This window comes from Idiotropiscis lumnitzeri, chromosome 11, assembly GCF_059441095.1.
Source record: "Idiotropiscis lumnitzeri isolate Australia: NSW breed Sydney's pygmy pipehorse chromosome 11, RoL_Ilum_1.0, whole genome shotgun sequence".
NCBI lineage: Eukaryota > Metazoa > Chordata > Actinopteri > Syngnathiformes > Syngnathidae > Idiotropiscis > Idiotropiscis lumnitzeri.
Window position 1 is genome coordinate 17,103,728 of NC_142401.1, and position 20,270 is coordinate 17,123,997.

General features: G+C 39.3%; 3 protein-coding genes across 5 annotated transcripts in view; 2 read left to right on the plus strand and 1 right to left on the minus strand.

Moving 5' to 3' along the window:
- LOC148327715 (neuron navigator 1-like) overlaps nucleotides 1-7,939 on the minus strand; it is a 55,777-nt gene extending 47,838 nt beyond the window's left edge. For 2 of the 3 annotated variants that reach the window (XM_088308857.1, XM_088308855.1), the window contains exons 1-2: nucleotides 7,805-7,939; nucleotides 2,869-3,254 (exon numbers count right to left, since the gene is read on the minus strand). The gene's annotated coding sequence lies outside the window, so the exon portion shown is untranslated. The remainder of the gene's footprint in view (nucleotides 1-2,868; nucleotides 3,255-7,804) is intronic. The other variant, XM_088308856.1, reaches the window with a different exon arrangement.
- Nucleotides 7,940-10,010: 2,071 nt separating this feature from the next.
- Nucleotides 10,011-13,997, plus strand: csrp1b (cysteine and glycine-rich protein 1b). The gene is made up of 6 exons (XM_088308834.1): nucleotides 10,011-10,105; nucleotides 10,535-10,644; nucleotides 11,977-12,145; nucleotides 12,688-12,817; nucleotides 12,891-12,984; nucleotides 13,286-13,997. Exons 2-6 carry the CDS (start codon nucleotides 10,536-10,538, stop codon nucleotides 13,360-13,362), a joined length of 579 nt encoding a protein of 192 aa, XP_088164960.1. The 5' UTR covers nucleotides 10,011-10,105; nucleotide 10,535; the 3' UTR covers nucleotides 13,363-13,997.
- Nucleotides 13,998-15,504: 1,507 nt separating this feature from the next.
- LOC148327717 (troponin I, slow skeletal muscle-like) lies at nucleotides 15,505-18,669 on the plus strand. The gene is made up of 6 exons (XM_088308397.1): nucleotides 15,505-16,019; nucleotides 16,134-16,262; nucleotides 16,333-16,464; nucleotides 18,037-18,126; nucleotides 18,194-18,370; nucleotides 18,437-18,669. Exons 2-6 carry the CDS (start codon nucleotides 16,167-16,169, stop codon nucleotides 18,536-18,538), a joined length of 597 nt encoding a protein of 198 aa, XP_088164523.1. The 5' UTR covers nucleotides 15,505-16,019; nucleotides 16,134-16,166; the 3' UTR covers nucleotides 18,539-18,669.
- Nucleotides 18,670-20,270: the final 1,601 nt, after the last annotated feature.

A 20,270-nucleotide genomic window follows, 5' to 3' on the forward strand; every position in this document is an offset into this window, starting at 1 on the left:
CCATCACTGAGAGGGAGCTGAAATCACACTGCCGACGCCAAATTGAACACCCTGAACTGGTTGCCAGCCCATCGCAGGGCACAGAGACGAACAACCATCCGCGCTCACACTCATACCTAGGGGCAATTTAGAGTGTTCAATCGGCCTGCCATGCATGTCTTTGGAATGTGGGAGGAAACCGGAGTACCCGGAGGAAACCCACGCAGGCACGGGGAGAACATGCAAACTCCACACAGGATGGCCGGAGCCAGGATTGAACACACAACCGATGCTGACGCTCACTGTGAGGGAGGCCATCGTGCTAACCAGTCGACCACCGTGCCACCCCCAGTTTGATACACATTTTTGAAATTAAACAAATATTCTCAATAGTGAACAAATTTGCTCAAATACTATTTATGATTATTGACAGTATTTGATGAACAATCAAGCACACACGGGTGCATCGTCATGGTGCTAGGTGCATGCCGGTCTTCAATTGCACGCGTCACATGCACGGCCAACGACTTCATCTGCAAGGGGACATCTTGCAGTTTAGCTGCCAATGTCATGGACGGACTCCAACGAGTCTATATCTATATTTAATTCAAATAAGGGACGCCACTGGGATTGGAAGGATTATGTTCCATCCCACAAAAGGTGCACACACCCCTTAACGCATAATTCTACCTGTTCAAAGTTGAGCAAAATACCAAGAGAAAGAAAACTCCACCCATGCGCACAGTTAGACTGCACTATGTGCTAAGCTTCTGCTGGGAACAAAAAAGGGCCCTTGAAATCAACTTAAGTCATTTTGATTGATAAAGTGCCAATTCATGACACTAATGAGCGATCTCAAGGGATTTTACACATTGAGCAGGTCAAGTACCACACACCTTATACATTATATTATTAGAAAGCCAACTAAACCAAACAAGCACTTGTTGACAAAGGAAAGGAAAAAAAACATGCAAGTCCAGTCAAGTGTGTAGCCCAGTGAGTACAAGCACTATTAAAAACAAATAATGGAAGAATGGTCAATAACGGTATGTGATAAACGACACTACCAATGGCTCAGGAAATGAAATGCCTCCGACCAAAGTGTTTGGTAAAAAATCAGTTATTCACATGTAAAAATGCCACTAGTCTTATCTTGAAACCATGTTGATTGCGTGATGACAACACGTTTGCCCACCTTGGGGGCGTATCGTGGGTTCACACCTCAAGCGTGACCTTTTCCACCAGAGAACAGGAGTGAAGCACCACAAAGAGCGGCGGCGGCTGCTGCTGAGAACCTATAATCATCCACAATAAAAAGATACTTGCACCAGGATCCACTTACTGCAGCTCACAAGACTTCAGAGGAGTCCATTTGCTGAATGCTATAAAAAGGACTTGCTATGAAATATAGATGACCGAACCTGGCAGAAACATTTCATATTTGATTCTCCTCTTTGAATCTTTTGTGGCCAGCATGAAGTGTGGTTGTATTAAATTTTGATTATTCCCTGCCCTCCTACTCCAGAAGAACAGTTGAACGGGTGTGTTGTTATCTTTGTGTGATTCAATTTTCTCAAAACTTCTTGATCCACATTTTATATATAGCTCCCCACATTGCTCATTTCCGAAAAGCTTTGTTTGAGAGGAAGTCAGCAGAACACATGGATTGTCTCACACGCACGCACACACACACGCAACCCAACACGTCAAACAAAAAGCCTAGTAAAAGTATTAACACAAAGAAATGTTAAAGTTGCTCTAGAGGTTGATGATGCTGTCAAAGGTTTTTGTTGGAGTCTATTGCTGATAGTATTGATTGATTGATTGATTGATTGATTGATTGATTGATTGATGATATAAACGCATTACAAGCTAAAAATAGAACGCAAATCATCAGTAGATGTCATAGTTCAACGTGGTGTACATGTTCAAAGAGAGTAGGAAGACGTACAATACTTGTCCTACCACTTAGCTGACATATTAAATAATTAAATAATTACACTGGTAGATAATTTATATACTGACTTATCTGCGATCAATGAAAAAGACACATTTAAACTTGCAGCCAATTAATTTAGAATACAACGTTTTCATGAATTAGATTAGTTAACAAGTAAATTGTTCACAAGGCTCTCATAAAAGAAAGCCTGGAAACTGTACACAATGGTATTTTGTAAAATTCTAAATGCATTAAGCAGCACCGATGCAGCGTGGGTCATAAATGGCCGAGGAGTACATGAGGCGATGGGGGTCACTTGCAGGGACAAAGCCCATTAACCTTGGGGTATTTTGACAAAAGCATATCGAACACGTTAAGACATATGGGAACTGTTTAAATTTGTGGAAAAAGTGCATAATATGGGCTTTACGGTGAAATTCACGTGTGATGTTTGCAGGTTCTCCCAGGATTTGCGTACATTTTATGCATGGATGTTAAGATAATTCCAATCAGAAAATTGTCCTGAGTTCTGAATAGTTGTTTGCATGTGCATGCAATAGCAGTGGCTGACACCCATTCTTGGGTGTTCCCTGCCTCTTGACACAAGTCAGCTGGGATAGGCTGCAGTTTATCTACAAACCAAAAGAGGACAACTGGTATGAAAATAACAAACGGATGGATGGATGCCTATGCAAAAGCAGCTCGTGTGGCGTGTCTCCTTCCCGAGTCAACAACACATGACTTATGCCTGGCTAGAACATACCGAAGCAAACGAAGCGGTGAAAAGCGCCTGGAGGAGCTCACTCTGGCTGTATGAGTCAGCAGGCATCCTCAAACGATGGAAGTGCATTACAGGACATGCCTCTGCATCCAATTACACATTTAATGACTGCCATCTAAATGTATTCCAGCACATTTTCAAGAAGTTGCAGGAGAGAATAACAACTTACCAGGGAGGCTCTCAAATGGTATACGCAGGCGTGATCATGAAGCATCCTCCTGACAAGTCTTTCTTTCCACCCCAGACAGGACATCCTTCAGTAGCTTTGGGGTGGGGTTCTCCCCCCTCCGCTTGCATAACCACGCTCCGGTCGCATCCTCCGCGGTCACGGTCAGCACCCTCTCTATAAATGCCAGCCTCAGCTAACTGGACCGCTCCCTTCAAGAGCTAAAAGTGGCACCTGGTGAAAAGGTTCCTAATTTTAGCCGATTGTCCATCTGCCGCACGGCGGCTTGGCAGCGTCTCCTGCTCACAGCCAGAACCGTTCAACTGGGCTGATTTGTTACGGCACGTTTTGGAGCTTGAGCTGCCTTGGCACCACCCTCATGAGCAAAACTGAAGTAAAATATAGAGAGACATCAGAATCATTGGACATTTCCTGCAAATCAAATGCAAATAAAGTCAAATATAACCTAAAATTCTAAAGAGAAATACAGTCCTAAAATTGTAGAAAATGCAGTCATGCATCTTCTCAAGCAAGAAGGAATAACACCAAAATACTTGTTTCGAATACCCCGAGTGATGTCAAAGCAGAAATGTAGAAAAAGAAGCAACATATTGTAAATGCAGTGCAACTTATTGTGTTTTTGGTTGCTTGGGAATGTGACCAAGTCAACAATGATACAAGTAATCCATGCATCCATTTTCTCACTTGTCTTTGGATAAGAAGAGGGGTACAGTTTAAATTGGACTCGAGCCAAAAGTATTGCACATTGTGGCAGACAAGCATGAACACTCTCACACGCACCAAGGGCCGAACGAGTTCAAGAAAAAATGTATTTTTCCGACAGAAATTGCGATTTCCATTCACTTCCCCCAATCAAATGCCGCCAAAAAGTAATGATGATATAATAATAATTTGACGCAAGGATTGGCAACCCAAACCAAAGAACTAGCTTGTTATGTTGAACAACTCATGCTAGCTAGCTATGTGTCGATTGTATGCCACATAGAAATTCGAGGCTACCTGGTGTTATGTAACCAAGACCATGCATTTATCACTGAAATCCACCCACAAAATAAAATAAATGCATTAAATTATGTGAAAATAGTACCATAAAAAAATATACAGTGAAAAAATAAACAAGTTAAAAGATAATAAATAAATGAATGAGCTAAAATAATTACTATTTCATTGAAATAAATATATAAAAATTAAAAAAAAATATATATATACATATATATAAATATATATACATACATACATACATACATACATACATACATACATACATACATACATACATACATACATACATACATACATACATACATACATACATACATACATACATACATACATACATACATACATACATACATACATACATACATACATACATACATACATACATACATACATACATACATACATACATACATACATACATACATACATACATACATACATACATACATACATACATACATACATACATACATACATACATACATACATACATACATACATACATACATACATACATACATACATACATACATACATACATACATACATACATACATACATACATACATACATACATACATACATACATACATACATACATACATACATACATACATACATACATACATACATACATACATACATACATACATACATACATACATACATACATACATACATACATACATACATACATACATACATACATACATACATACATACATACATACATACATACATACATACATACATACATACATACATACATACATACATACATACATACATACATACATACATACATACATACATACATACATACATACATACATACATACATACATACATACATACATACATACATACATACATACATACATACATACATACATACATACATACATACATACATACATACATACATACATACATACATACATACATACATACATACATACATACATACATACATACATACATACATACATACATACATACATACATACATACATACATACATACATACATACATACATACATACATACATACATACATACATACATACATACATACATACATACATACATACATACATACATACATACATACATACATACATACATACATACATACATACATACATACATACATACATACATACATACATACATACATACATACATACATACATACATACATACATACATACATACATACATACATACATACATACATACATACATACATACATACATACATACATACATACATACATACATACATACATACATACATACATACATACATACATACATACATACATACATACATACATACATACATACATACATACATACATACATACATACATACATACATACATACATACATACATACATACATACATACATACATACATACATACATACATACATACATACATACATACATACATACATACATACATACATACATACATACATACATACATACATACATACATACATACATACATACATACATACATACATACATACATACATACATACATACATACATACATACATACATACATACATACATACATACATACATACATACATACATACATACATACATACATACATACATACATACATACATACATACATACATACATACATACATACATACATACATACATACATACATACATACATACATACATACATACATACATACATACATACATACATACATACATACATACATACATACATACATACATACATACATACATACATACATACATACATACATACATACATACATACATACATACATACATACATACATACATACATACATACATACATACATACATACATACATACATACATACATACATACATACATACATACATACATACATACATACATACATACATACATACATACATACATACATACATACATACATACATACATACATACATACATACATACATACATACATACATACATACATACATACATATATATATATATATATATATATATATATATATATATATATATAAAGAAAACAATACCTTTTAAAATGAAAAAGTTAAATGTAAACACGTAATCAAGAATCAGACTCCAACCGTTGTCCTGTTGGGAATATTACTCAACTTATTTGAAGCCAGACGGATCCCAACCAAATTTAGCATTAGCCGCAAGTCATGTGGCAACATCTACACTGGCGTGAAGACAGCGGGAGGCAAGTGGCGCCTTTTCGTGACTTCGTCTTGCACATTGGAGAAAATTACCTTTCTTGTGGGCAGACCTTTGGCAACCTTCATCTTTCTATTGACTCACTGTCAAGCAATACGTAGGGAGGATTAAATCCATCCATCCATTATCGGGTTCGCTGATCCTCACTCGGGTTTAGCAACATATGCAGTTAAATGACTCCAGTATACACACAGCACAGACAGAGTTTGACCTTGACACATCCAAATTCTTATCTGTCATATTACATCCGTTGCCTGGTGAGTTAAGAAGCGCGGCTGCTCAGATAAAGCAGCACATGGCAGGTACAAGAGGATGACAGCGTCGACTGATAACAAAGTTCCTCTCACTTCTGTTGTTCTTCTTATCGTCATCATCTAATTAGTAACTGTGCATGTCATACTCTGTTGCTCGCATGTCCTACTTTGGCTAATGAGGCACACACACGCGCGTCCACGCACACGCGCGCGTGCACACGCGCACACCCGCGCACACGAGTCAGGGCGTGTCACACTTTGCTGACTGGTGTCCTCTAGTGATGAATAGGAGGAACTGCTTCCCTCCACAACCAAGCAACTCTGTTCTCTGTTTTCTATATAAATATCATTCCAACTTTAAGGTTTACAATTTCTTGCTATGTCTGCAATCAGTAAAGAATTTGGGAATTCCGTATAACAGTAATACTCAAGCATATCCAATGACAGGCAGGCAAACATTATTAACGTTATTACAAATAATATTGATAATTAATATCATGAAATGACACTGATCATGTAAATTTTAATAATTATCCCATGATCTAACAAGGTAGGTAAAAAATATAAAAATGCAGCATGTTATTTCTAAAAATCTCTGCATGTGTTTCAACTGATTGCTTCTACAACATCCCAAGGTAATCACAATTCCCCATCAATTGTGACCAATTTGTAGAACAGTTCAAGCTTAAGACCTATTATGTAGTGAAGATACCCCCCCCCACCAAAAAAAATACAATTAAATAAAATGAAGGGACAGTGTAAGTTTTATATATTACATATATTCTTTTTTTCCCCCTTAGGCTATGTGCGCTATGGGGTGTATAATTGTCATTACTGTTCTTGTGTTAGAGGAAATATATGTGTAAAAAATAACTTGAAAGAATTGATAAAAAAAAATACAGAAGTTGTAATTAAACTGTGTTACTTTTAATAAAGAAGAAGAAGAAGAATGCTCTCTAAAAATAATATCGCTCGCAATATAAATGAATGTGAATGGTCCAGGTACTCCGGCTTCTTTCCCCATTCTCAACACATGCGTTAGCTTCACTGAAGACTCTAAATCGGATCTATGCAGCAATGGGTATGTGAACGCTTTGGGGTTACTTTTTTCTGTATGTACCAAGGTCAGGATAGTGTCCGGCACCTGCGACCCACCCGCTGAAGAAAATGGATGGATGGATGGAAACCAATAATTCAGTAACAGTAGTAGTAATCTGAATATTAACCACTTAATTAGTGAACCCGAAATGATGTTGAAGTGACTGTGGTTTAGGTTTATGTCCACCAAAAAGACTCCAAATCTAACAATAGTAAGCATTTTGCCAAAGGCAGAATTGTTGAAGAATTTACATGCAAATGAATATCAAATGAAAATGTCAAGCAGTCAGACTCAGTGTCAGCTCACCTCTTCCTTCCTTATCTTGACTTGTCCTGTCTTCCAGTCAAGTCCCAAGCAGAGGAGAAGCTGCTGAACGCCGCATCCTCCTCACCCCTGCTACCTCTTATCGCGCCTTGCCTCCCAACGTCTTCCTCTTCCTCCGGATTAATCCACCCAACGCCTGTCACGCGTCTCTCTCTCTCTCGCTCTTCTGCTTTCATAGAAGAGCGCACGCTGAGGCGAGGCGAGGGAGAGCGCTGTCCGAAAGGCTGGCTATAAATAGACGTCTTGAGTCCGTCGTTGTCTCATCGCATGATGCTTGAAGCGAGAGGGAGGTTGACACTGGCGGGTAGCGTCACTTGCTCTAAAATCTTGTAGCAAGTCTTTGCAGAAGAGTGGAAGCTGTTCTTGCTCCAAAATAAGAGGACATATTGAGGACAACTTTGAATGGCTCATATACAAACAGTACAGTTCTCTGGTGTGTTTGCCAACCCATAAAGTCTGAAATTAAAAATATAAAACGAAAAGCAAATTTCTGTCTGCCATGTCCCAAAAAAACTCACTTCTCCAAGAAAAGAACGTTGTAATGTGAAAGAAAAAATAATTTTATTATAATAGAAAAAAAATCAAGAGAAAAACTTGCAATATCATGAGAAGAAAAATAATTTAAAAAATGATTCCGTTATGAGAGAAATCGCAATTTCCCAGAAAAAAAGGCCTGTTACGAGAAAATTACGTCATTACGTTACGACAGAGTAAAGTCGGAACATTAGATGTCAAAAGTCGGCATGATAGAGAAAAGCAATGTTTACGAGAGTCACGTCTGAAGGTGATAAATTTGATGTTTAAACAATAATAGTGTCTATTGGCCCCGTACACGCAGTGTGGTGTCGTATGAATCGCTGTCTCCATGCGTTCAAATGGTTTTATTGTCTTTACACGTGTTAGCTTTTTTTTTTTGTTAGCACATGTCCATGGCTAGCTAGTAAAATGGATTGTAGCAAATCTACATCACTTGTGTGATGTAGAGTGTTGCAACAGTTTAATAAGATCCAACAATTATTGGTCACCCACGCACCTCCCTTAGTCCACATGCATGGTAGAGGAATTTTTTTGTTCCAATGAGGTCAGTTGTCTTGGGCTTTATGCCTCTGGCAGGGTCATCCATGACAAACTGATCCCTGGTGAGGGACAAGTACAGCTCATAGATCGCTTATGACAGTGCCTCTCAATTATTTTCTGTCACGCCCTCCCTACCAAGAAGAAAACAATGCGCCCCCCCCCACCACCGCCTTCTCTCCGCCACAGCTAAAAATAACTGCATTTTCCTTGCAAAAAAAACCTATAACGTAGAGTTAATACTCGCTGCACACAATGGGCATGGAGAGCGCCACTGCCAACTACTGGAGTGGATGTGCAATTACACTTTATTGTAGTACGACGTAGGGTTGAACAATTTTAAGAAAAAAAATAATCACAATTTTTTCTAGCTGATACTGCGATTTTAATTAATTAATTAATTTTTTTAATTCAAGCTTCTATGCAAAAATTCACAATTTCTCCACAATGTACAGTGACATTTACAAACATGACGTAAAATGCCATTAAACCATTAAAACCAATAAAAGCTATTACAATACAACTTTATTTATATAGCACGTTTCACAACAGCTGTAATAATGCAAGGACACTTCAGTGGTTTTGTGGGAGGGGCATTTTTTTCTTCGTTGTGATGACGTCACCCGTTTCCGTGTTCTGGTCAGAGAGCGTCTGATGCACTGAGAAGCACTGGCTTATGATGACTGAAATCTTTGGACCTTGATTTCCCCCACCCAGACGCGGGTCACCAGGATCCCCTTCAGTAGCCAAGTCTGTAGGTGGGGCTTGTTGCCGAGCGCTTGGTGGCTTGGCACCTGGTGGCTGGGTTTAAACCCATGTGGCGCAGCCAAGCACAGGCTAAAGAGGTTCAACCACAAACAAACACACAAAAAGATCAGCACACTGTATCTCAAGAATAAAACAGTTTGATCTGAGAAATTGCAATGCCGAGAAATGGGAAACGCTTTGCAGTGACATTATAACCACATTCCGTTGCGCTTCATTTCATTCCATGATGTGGCTTTTGGAAGAGAAATACTGTACAACAAATTATAAACTACATAAAACACAACTTTCTCTATTTCTCTCTCACACACACCCCCTCACACGTTTCTGTAACTCCTCCCTCTGATCAGCTCAGTGTGCTGTGAGCTGCTCATCTCTTTGCTCTCATCATCACAGTGGACACCTTTACTGGACGTGAACCTACAGAAGAGTACACCCATGCAGGTAGGCTTGACCCCAACCTTACCTCTTTTTTTTTCATTATTATTAATCTTAAAAAACGAGTTCTCGCGATCACTGACGCTCATATCAAATCGAGGCCCCAGTTGGAATATAAATCTGTAGGCTCTTGGAAAGAACAGATGGTCAAAAAATGTGCTTTTAGTTCTACATTTCTTTTAAAATGCTCCTCAAAGACTTGACATTTTATCTTGACCTGATGTTACCACAAAGGAATGTCCTGTTTACAAAGGACCATCTCGTAGATTACGCCACTGACATTCTGCCAGGTTGTGAGGCTGTGAGTTTTCCCAGTGTATTCCGGCTCTGTTCAGCTAATTCCTTCACTTGCTTCCACCCGAAACTGTTTCTCCCTCGTTTAAATGTATAGTTGTAATGAGACTTCACATGAATGGTTAACCTGCATGTACATAGGATGCCTTTTGGAGGAGGAAACAAGTGTGGCTGCTGCCAGAAGACGGTCTACTTTGCAGAGGAAGTGCAATGTGAAGGCAAGAGCTGGCATAAATCCTGCTTCCTTTGCAGTAAGTCCATCCACTATGAGATGATAACTGTCAAGTGCTGGCGTGGAATGCGCAGGATTGTGGCAAGCAAAAGTTTGTGTTGACACATCAGAGTCCTTATATGGATGCGCTGGAAACATGTGACAAAGTTTTCCTTTTATGGAAGGGGAAGGCGCACACGCTCGCCCTCAAGCATAGTGTTTATCTATGACACACAGTTGTTTTCTTTTCAAAAGCCATAAGCCGTTTGCAGTGATTTAGGCTGGATTTACACTGCACGAGTCAAGTGACAAGTCATTTTGCGGCGTAATTGGGATATTCCTCAAGGCAGCATTAAGAGAAGGTAAATGCTTGGACTCAAGATGGCCTCTTCCAAAATTCCATCCCATATCAGATAGCTGCCAATTTGAGTGCAAATCCACAGATCAGATATGCTCGAGCACGTCCAGTCCAGCTTGATGTCATCGAAATTCAGCAAGAAGACACTTTTTGTCACTGAAGTGGTTGTATATTATTATATGATATTAAGGCCAAAGTTGTAGTTTTGAAGGAAACGTTGTAAGAGGAAAATTAAGTCAAAATAGTGGACAAAATGGTACAAGAACAAAAGTTAATATGGTATAAGGCCGCCCATACCAAATAATTTTAAGAGAGAATGCCAAAGACAAAAAATATGAGATTTCACTGCGATGAGAAATAAAAAGGTGTGTTTAAGAGGAATCTCAGAATGTAACCAGAGAAAAAGACGTATGCATATTTTCCAGAGAAAGTCGCAGTGTTATGAGAGGAAAAGAAAAATGTTGCAAGAAACAAAAATAATTTGGAAGTCATGAGAGAAAAAAAAGTTAGGTCACAAAAAGAAGTCATGTTCTGAAAACAATCCTAATGTTGAGGAAAATTCTTAATATGAGCGAAAGGGTCATAATGTTGGTGAGTGAATGATAAATTGTTTGTAAACTAATATAAAGCATCACTTACTACTTGACAGTTCATTGGCCCTCTCAGCACAAGCTTGAAATCACCGAAATCAATAAAAAGTCTACTAGAACATCTTTGGAGTTAATTGCTATTGTTTTGTTTTTTGTTTTTTAAAAAACATTGAATATAGATCACAATAATAGTAGAAATGGTTTTGAAGTGATTTCTCTTGAGATCATCTTTAATATCACAAATTTCGGCATTTGAGCAGGAGTGTGTTGACTTTTGTGCAAGTGTGTTGCGTCACTGACACACCACCTGAAACGTCCACAAATAAACAAAAATTACAAAATAGGGATTAAATGAGAATCCGGCAAATGGACTGGCAGCGTGCATACAGGCTTAGAAACATTTTAACTGTCTTCTCATTGAAAGTGGTGTGCAAGAAGAACTTGGACAGCACAACTGTGGCCGTGCATGTGGACGAGATCTACTGCAAGTCGTGCTACGGCAAGAAGTATGGGCCAAAAGGCTACGGCTTCGGCGGGGGAGCGGGCACCCTCAACATGGACACGGGAGAGGGTCTTGGAATTAAGCCTCCAGTGTAAGAAGAAAAACGAAATGCGAGTGGTTACATGTATGAAAAAAAATCATATCAAACAACATAATTATCGAACGATAAAGTCAAATGAGTTGTCAGACAGAAATGGAGTGCAGGAGAAAAACTTGAACTAATGAAAAAAAAAAATTAATTCATCTTAACTTACAAGAAAGTCACAATATAAAGAGAAAAAAAAATAAAAAGATCATTTGGTAATTTATTTTTTTATTTATTATTTTATATCACAAGAAATGTTTCAATTTTACGAGACTAATTATAAATTAAAGAATAAAGTTTTAATACGAGAGATGACTATAGATAATAAAATATATTACAATAGAACTCTGAATTCGCAAGAAAAATGTTGTTTTGCAGTTGTGATAAAAGAAATAAAAACCCAACATGTCCTACTGATATTATTTTTTGAGCGTACAATTGCATTGTTACAAGAACAATCGTGACATTTAAGTCATAATATGAGAAAAGCAAAATGGAAGGACTTGTTTGGACAATACTCGTAATATTTGTCGATATTTTCTTGACAGAGAAACTCCGCACCATCCTACCAATAACCCCAACGCCTCCAAGTTCGCCAAGAAAGCCGGCGGCTCCGATGTTTGTCCACGCTGCGGCAAAACGGTGTACGCAGCGGAGAAGGTCATCGGGGGCGGCAACGTAAGGAAGATCTCCTCTGTTTTGTGGCAATTACATTTTTCCGTTCAAGATTTGATTTTCCGTTTCTCCGCAGTCGTGGCATAAAGGTTGCTTCCGTTGTGCCAACTGCGGCAAAGGACTGGAGTCCACCACAGTGGCAGACAGAGACGGCGAGATCTTCTGTAAAGGTAGGGCATCAATATTAGGCATTCCTTTAGAGTTTTTGGAAAACGCAGGGCTCTCACTCTGACAACTACAGCTATGTAAAGGTGCAATTGTTTTTATTTGCTTAAAATCTGGTCATCAAAATATGATCGTGACTGGACTTCCCCACAATGGCCCATCACCGATACCGTGAAAGGCCGAGGACAAAATCATCAAGACTTGAATAAAAAGAAAAAAACTTGGCCAAACGTCCATAGCGTCAACTGGATGTGTCAATCAATGATTTGAACCGCACGTTCTTATTGGTCTGCTTTGCGTTCACAGGTTGCTATGCCAAGAACTTTGGACCCAAGGGTTTTGGCTTTGGTCAGGGTGCAGGAGCTCTGGCTCATTCCCAGTGAGGCCCAAATCCTCGACCCATCTTCCGTGTGTCTACATCATGGGTCTTCAATCCCGTTCCTCGAGGTCCGCTGTCCTGATCTTGATCATTTGAATCAGATGAGTTACAGAAGGGAGAGATGGAAAACAGGCACGACAGCGCCCTCGTTGATTGAAGATTGAAGACCCCGTCCTACATTATAAATTGAGCTGCTTCTTTGCATTCATCAAACTATCCTTGCTACAGCTACGCTGAAAACAAAGCATGATGTTTACTGATAATTTGAGAGCTATAAAAGCTTCAAAATATTTGGAATGTGCAGGTAAAGTAAATAATGAAGTCACTTTATTGTTTTCCAGTATTTATTTAAACCCTTTAATTCGACTGAACAAACAAATGAAGCCTTTTGTTTTTGGTTAATAAAATAATGAGTTTTGATATCGCCAAATTTAAAGGATGTATATTGCATTGTGTAATTAATTGTGTTACTTTGGCACTTAAAGTGAGTATAACTCAATGAACAGAAATCCAAATAAAAGTATGTTTTAAAGGGAGAGTGTGCAATTAAAAAAAAATCACTGTTCACCATTTAAAAAAAATCCACTATTAATTTCAATAATGTGCAAAATATAAATATATTCTATCACATCAACGTAAATTGTTGGTGAAGTCATCACTAATTATATTAAGAAGGCACGCCGACCCTAAAAGAGGCTGCCATGTTTCATCATGCACCACGCATCTCTAAAAAGTCGTAATTTTTTGAGAGCTAAAATATTTAAATGAAAAATGTCATATTATTGCAAAACAATTTTCACATTTTTTTCTTTTTTTTAATTTTTTTTTTTTTAGAAAAAGCCATAAACAATTCTAAAAAAACAGATTGGTTGAAAAAAAAAACCAACTAATCTAGTTGGTAAAGTTTATATTGGTTAAATTAATCAATACATTATTTCGAGTTTGACCAATGTGGTTGGTTATGGCACTGCCCAATAAAATTGGTTTCATGAAATGCACTTCACTAGCCGAACTCTATGGCCGTATCCATGTGCAGTGTGTAGTATCGACATAGAGAATAAGTATATTAATTTACAGTTAATTGTAATTAATGTAATGAATTTAAATGTATATACCGGTTATTGTAATTCAAATGGGATAGGCTCCAGCATGCCCGCCACACTTGTGAAGAGAATGATGGATGGATGGATAATTGTAATTCATTTACTTCATTTAATTAATCAATGAAGCCTTGACCCTAGTCAAGGAGAAACATCACTTTAGAATTTTATTTTAGTATATATTGTATTGTTATTTATTGTTGGTTGAGATGAAACATCACGGCGGTCGACTGGTTGGCTCGTCTGCCTCACACTGCAGAGGTTGTGATTTTGAATCCAGGATCTGGCCTTCCTATGTGGACTTTGCATGTTCTCCCTATACTACGGCATCCTCCTCTTTCCAAAAGCATGCATGCACACAAATGTTTGTTTGGGAAGTACGGTAGCTATATTACCGTCTTTATGTTGACTTTTTTTTGTCTCTAAATATAACAACTTTACCTTCACTCTCATAATATTCATACTTTATTTAGTTCATACCATTATCATCCTTTTCAGTCACCCCCCAATACTCCCGATTTAGAAATGGATCAGTGACTATGAATGTGTAGAAATTCTGCGAAAAAATTACCCCAAAATAATATATACAGATATATTTGAAAACAAGCCATTATAAAGTATTGCTATTTCTTTCTAAGCAATGATCTTCACTGCTTCTTTTTGTGCCTTGAATGTCAGCTTGGTGACATGCAAAATAAACATCCAGTATCCCCTGTCTGTGTGGCCTGTTTTATTTCCGAAGGAAGCCGTGTGTGTGCCGTGTGTGTGCGCCATGTGTGTGTCTGTGCATTCAAATTGAGCTCAAGAGGAGGGACAAAGGCGACTGAGGGATAAATAACCCCTCTCCTCTTGTTCCACGCATCACTTGCTGTCTCACTTCATCTTCCCACAGAGGTACGTAAGGCCTAACAACACTCTTTTGTGCTTGAATTAATAATTCGCTCTACATCTGATCATTTTAATAGAATATATTTGGAAGTAATTTATTAGGAAAGTTTGTCAGTCTCACAATTATCGTTTTCAACAAATATGGAAAAAAAATTTCATTAAGACGATGTTTGGGATTATGTAAATGTATAACTATGAACATCTGTGGTGACGGTAAATAATAACATTGTCTGCATGATTGCGTTTTGGTGAAGCTTGAAGCATTCCCAGAAGAATGAATATTGTTTAGAACTGGCCATAATTGCTACCATGTTGTTGGGTCATGTCTGCCATCACTTGGCTGTTTTTGGCTGAGGCAAGAATGCAATGAGTACTACAAGAGGGATGGTGGGTCAGTTGACAGCTTGATGTTACCCAGCAGGCCTTTTTACAACCACGACATGCTAATGCGGGTAAGCATACGCATAAAAAAACACGCACGATAAGATCCGATGAGTAATTCAATAAATACTCGCCGAGGGGGACGGTTCCATTCTGGGAAAGGCCAGACACTCATCAATGCGGTGGAATGTTTTTGGAGTGGAAAGTGTATTAAGATCCTTTGGGGGGCCCCCAAAACGTGTTATTTTTGTCTTTCAGGGTCAACTCAGATAGTCAAGATGCCGGAGAAAGTGTAAGTGTTGTGTTTGGCGTCTCTCATCTGTGTTTATTTTTAGTGCATGATTAGGAAACACAATCACGGTGATGACACTAATGCCGTTGTTTGTTTCCGATGACTCCCTTATAGGCCTGAGGTAAGACTTTCAACACCGCGTTCGACATGTTCAACCACTCTGATACACTTGTAACGCATGCGCCCTATTGTTTCCTGCAGAGGAAATCTAAAATCTCAGCTTCTCGCAAGCTGATGCTAAAGGTGAGCGTTCAGTCATGGCTGTGCCAACATGGAAGAAGTCAAATATTCCGCTGTTGTTGATGGGCTGCAGAGCTTGATGGTGGCCAAGGCCAAAGAGGACCTGGAGCAGGAGCTGGTGGACAAAGAGAAGGAGAAGGAAAAGTACCTGGAGGAAAAAGCACCCCCGCTAAGCATCAACTCAATGAGCTTGGAGGAACTGCAGGTACTTGATTGTTTAATGCAGAGGTTCTCAACCAACGGGCCGCGGCCTGATACCGGTCCACGGGCCACTTTGGACATGAAAAAAAAAAACTTGCAGTAGTTCTGGTTTATTTATTATTTGAGGCTAAAAAATGTCTTATTTTGTAAAGTGACAGGCTTCTTTCTGTTAAATCCATCGATGACTCGTGACTAGAGGTGCAACCGATCATCTTTGACCCACGAATGTACGGATCAAGCACCACGATTTGGGCCGGGCTCGAATGGCTGGCGAAAAAAAACTGCACGATCACATTAAGGCACCATGATTAGACCACAATCACTAAGAAGTAGAAACCCCACATGGATCAGGCAAGTCGCTTGTATGGGAACATTTTGGCAACTTGAGGTGAAAAGAGTGCACAAATGAATGACAAAGGATTTTTATCCATCTTGTAACGACGCTGTCATTTCAGACAGATATGTCAAGGAAGCTGCAAACATACGCATCGAAAATGCCGCCTGTGCAATGGCTAGCTTCAAAATCAAGCTTACCAAACATTGAGTCATTGAAGCCAATGCAATAACCTTTCACTTTACGTTTTGCATTGAAGGCACCCTGGACATGTCTAAAGTGACACTTAAATTGCTACAATAAAGCAAAATGACAGACTCTTCTGCGAGATGGGTTCGTGAAACCATTTTCTGCCTTAACTTTTGTTAGACATGTCAAACAAGTTCCATGTTGCTAAGTGAAATTGGCTTCAGGCGCTGAATTCTGGAGTGGTGTAACTACTTTGTGTTTTATGAGAAGTCGTCAAACTTCGCCTCCTGCTCCGCCCACACACAACGATGAAAACTCCAATTGTTGCCAAGCTTCCATTTCCCGTCTGTATAGTATGAATGGTTCAAGTTTTGATGCATTTTGACAAAATCCGTGAGACCATAATTTTGTTACGACTACACATAATAGAAGTGTCAACCAAATTTCATGTTATTAAGTGAAACTGGCTTCACGGGCGGCATTTTAGAGTGGAGTTCGAGTTTTATAGAGGACGGCACAGTGGACAGCTAGTTAGCACGATGGCCTCACAGTGCAGAGGTGCAGGGTTCGATTCCAGCTCTGGCCTTCCTGTGTGGAGTTTGCATGTTCTGCTGCTAGTTTAGTTTTTTCCGAGTACTCCGGTTTCCACCCACACCCCCAAAAACATGGATGGTTGTTTGACTGAACATTCTAAATTGTCCCTAGGTGTGATTGCGAGCACGGATGGTTGTTCGTCTTTGTGTGCCTTGCGATCGGCTAACAACCAGTTCAGGGTGTACCCCGCCTACTGCCCGAAGACAGCTGGGATGGGTTCCAGCATGCCTGTAACCCTCATAAGGAGAAGCGGAACAGATAATGGAAGGACAGATGGATGTTTTTTGGAGTCAGCAAACTTAGCTGCCATAAAGACTGAAATTCATGTCAGTTCTGCGTCGGCCAACTGACAACTATACTTGTTTCTAATATGATAGCAATCAGACAAAATCACAAGAAATTGCTCGAAAATGGATATTTGTGTATTCAGGCATTGATGTCTTTGTAATGTCTATGTAGAAGCTGTGTGAAGAACTACACTCCAAAATCGACGTAGTGGATGAGGAACGATACGACATCGAGGCCAAAGTCATGCACAACACCAGAGAGGTAAAAGTCGCACAGTCAATATCGATAGTGATACGTTTGTACACAATTCTTCTGCTGTGTGCTTTAGATCAAAGACCTGAACATTAAAGTTCTGGACCTACGAGGGAAGTTCAAGCGGCCCAACCTTCGGCGGGTGAGGGTCTCGGCCGACGCCATCCTCCGCTCACTTTTGGGCTCCAAGCATAAAGTGTCCCTGGACCTGCGAGCCAACCTCAAGTCGGTCAAGAAGGAGGACACAGAGAAGGTCAGTGTGAAGAAGAATGGATATCCAGTGTCCAAACGATTTTTCAAGCTGACTGTTCTACTTCAGGAGAAGACGGCGGAGGTGAGCGACTGGAGGAAGAACGTGGAGGCCATGTCAGGAATGGAAGGCCGCAAAAAGATGTTTGATGCCCAGGCTCCTGCCCAGTAGCGCATGTCACAGAATAAATATCTCCGTTCGTTTCAGTCGAGCAGGCGGCGACACACAGAGACACTCACGGAGTATTTGTCCTTTACTGTGTTCTCTTTCATTGCCAATGCAATAAAAACAACACAAACTGAGCATGTGTTTTGCTTTTATGACAAGTCATTCAAGGTCATTGCCCTGCTCCACCCTCAATTAATTACAAAAATCTCAGCTGTTTGCAATAATGAGTTGCACTGCCCTCTATAATTATTGGCACCCCTGGTTACGATGTGTTGTTAAGCTTCAAAATTTTCTTTTTGGAGATAATATCACACCAAAATTAAAAGAGAAAAATCCAACCTTAAAAGTGTTTGGGCTGTCCCACATAAATGCTTAATTCCATTTGCTCCACAACTTCCTTTTCCCAACAGCACTCAATCTTCAAAAATCTTTGACAAAATGGGAGGATAACATTCTTCCTTGCACTCTAAATTATCCAGCGATCTGGGTCCTGTCCTCCTTGCTCTTCTCTTTAGAGCTCACTCCACAGGTTTCCAATGGGGTTGAGGTCTGGGGACTGAGATGGCCATGGGAGGAGCTTGATTCTGAGTCTGTTCAATCATGTCTACAATTTTCAGTGTAAGAATATGCTTTTGTTATAAAAATGGAATTTACTTCAAGGCTTTTGATACATCTTCACCAGGGGTGCCAAAACATTTGGAGGTTAATACTTGGTTGCTGCCACACTAAATCTCTACGAGATGTTTGACTTGATATGACGCATTGAAATGGCCAAAACAACCTTAAAATGGCAGATTGAAACCAAAATTGATGACCTACTGGCCAATTTCAGGCTGAGGGCCTTGATCGATTTTGTACTATATTATAGACATGCCCAAGAAATTCCATATTACTAAGCAAAACTAGCTTGAGAATGGAGTTTTTGGAGTTCATTGATGAGTCAGCAAATTTTGCCATCGAGGTCTGCCATCACACAATAACAAAAACTAGAATTAGTCACAATTTAGCATTATTCATCTCTTTGTGTAATATAGGTGGTTAAAATTTGTTACAAATAAGATTAAGAAAGGTTTGACTTTAAAAGACACCTGGAAATGGCCAAAAACCTTAGATAAGGCCAAGAGTCTGCCAGTTTTCCGTTTGACCACATGGTGGTGATGTCAACTCACAATGTAACTTAATGGAGTTGCAGAAGCGTTTGGGCAGAGTGATAGACCGATTGTTGACTGATGGTTCAGTTATTCTTCTAGAAGGTTCTCCGCTTTCCACAGCAGAATGCTGGACTTTTGGCAGTCCTCCCTAAGGCCCTTCTCCCCCAAATTATTGGACTTAAAAACGTAGGAGACCAATGTGGACCTTCAAAGCAAAAGACACTTTTCTGTAGCCTTCCCCAAATCTGTGCACTGCGACACTGACCACCATAGATTACGTATGAGAAAGTTGACCCGTTTCCGCCATTTTCATGAAAAAAATAATAAATATACTTACATAACAGTGTAAAAGGGGCTGCGCCATCTGCACCCGTCTCTGGGACAAGCAGGTGGACGTCATCCCCCAGTTGGTATCAGTGCCATTAACAGCAATTCAAGTCTGAAATTGAAGTTGGTTTTTTTTCAAGCTGTGTGAAAGGTTCTTGCATGCAGCTGTGCTTCCGTGTTGATCAAAGGTTGAAGATGGCCCGTTGGGGCGGCTCACGATTGGATCATGGCTCCACTTTTGGTGGCGATTACACAAC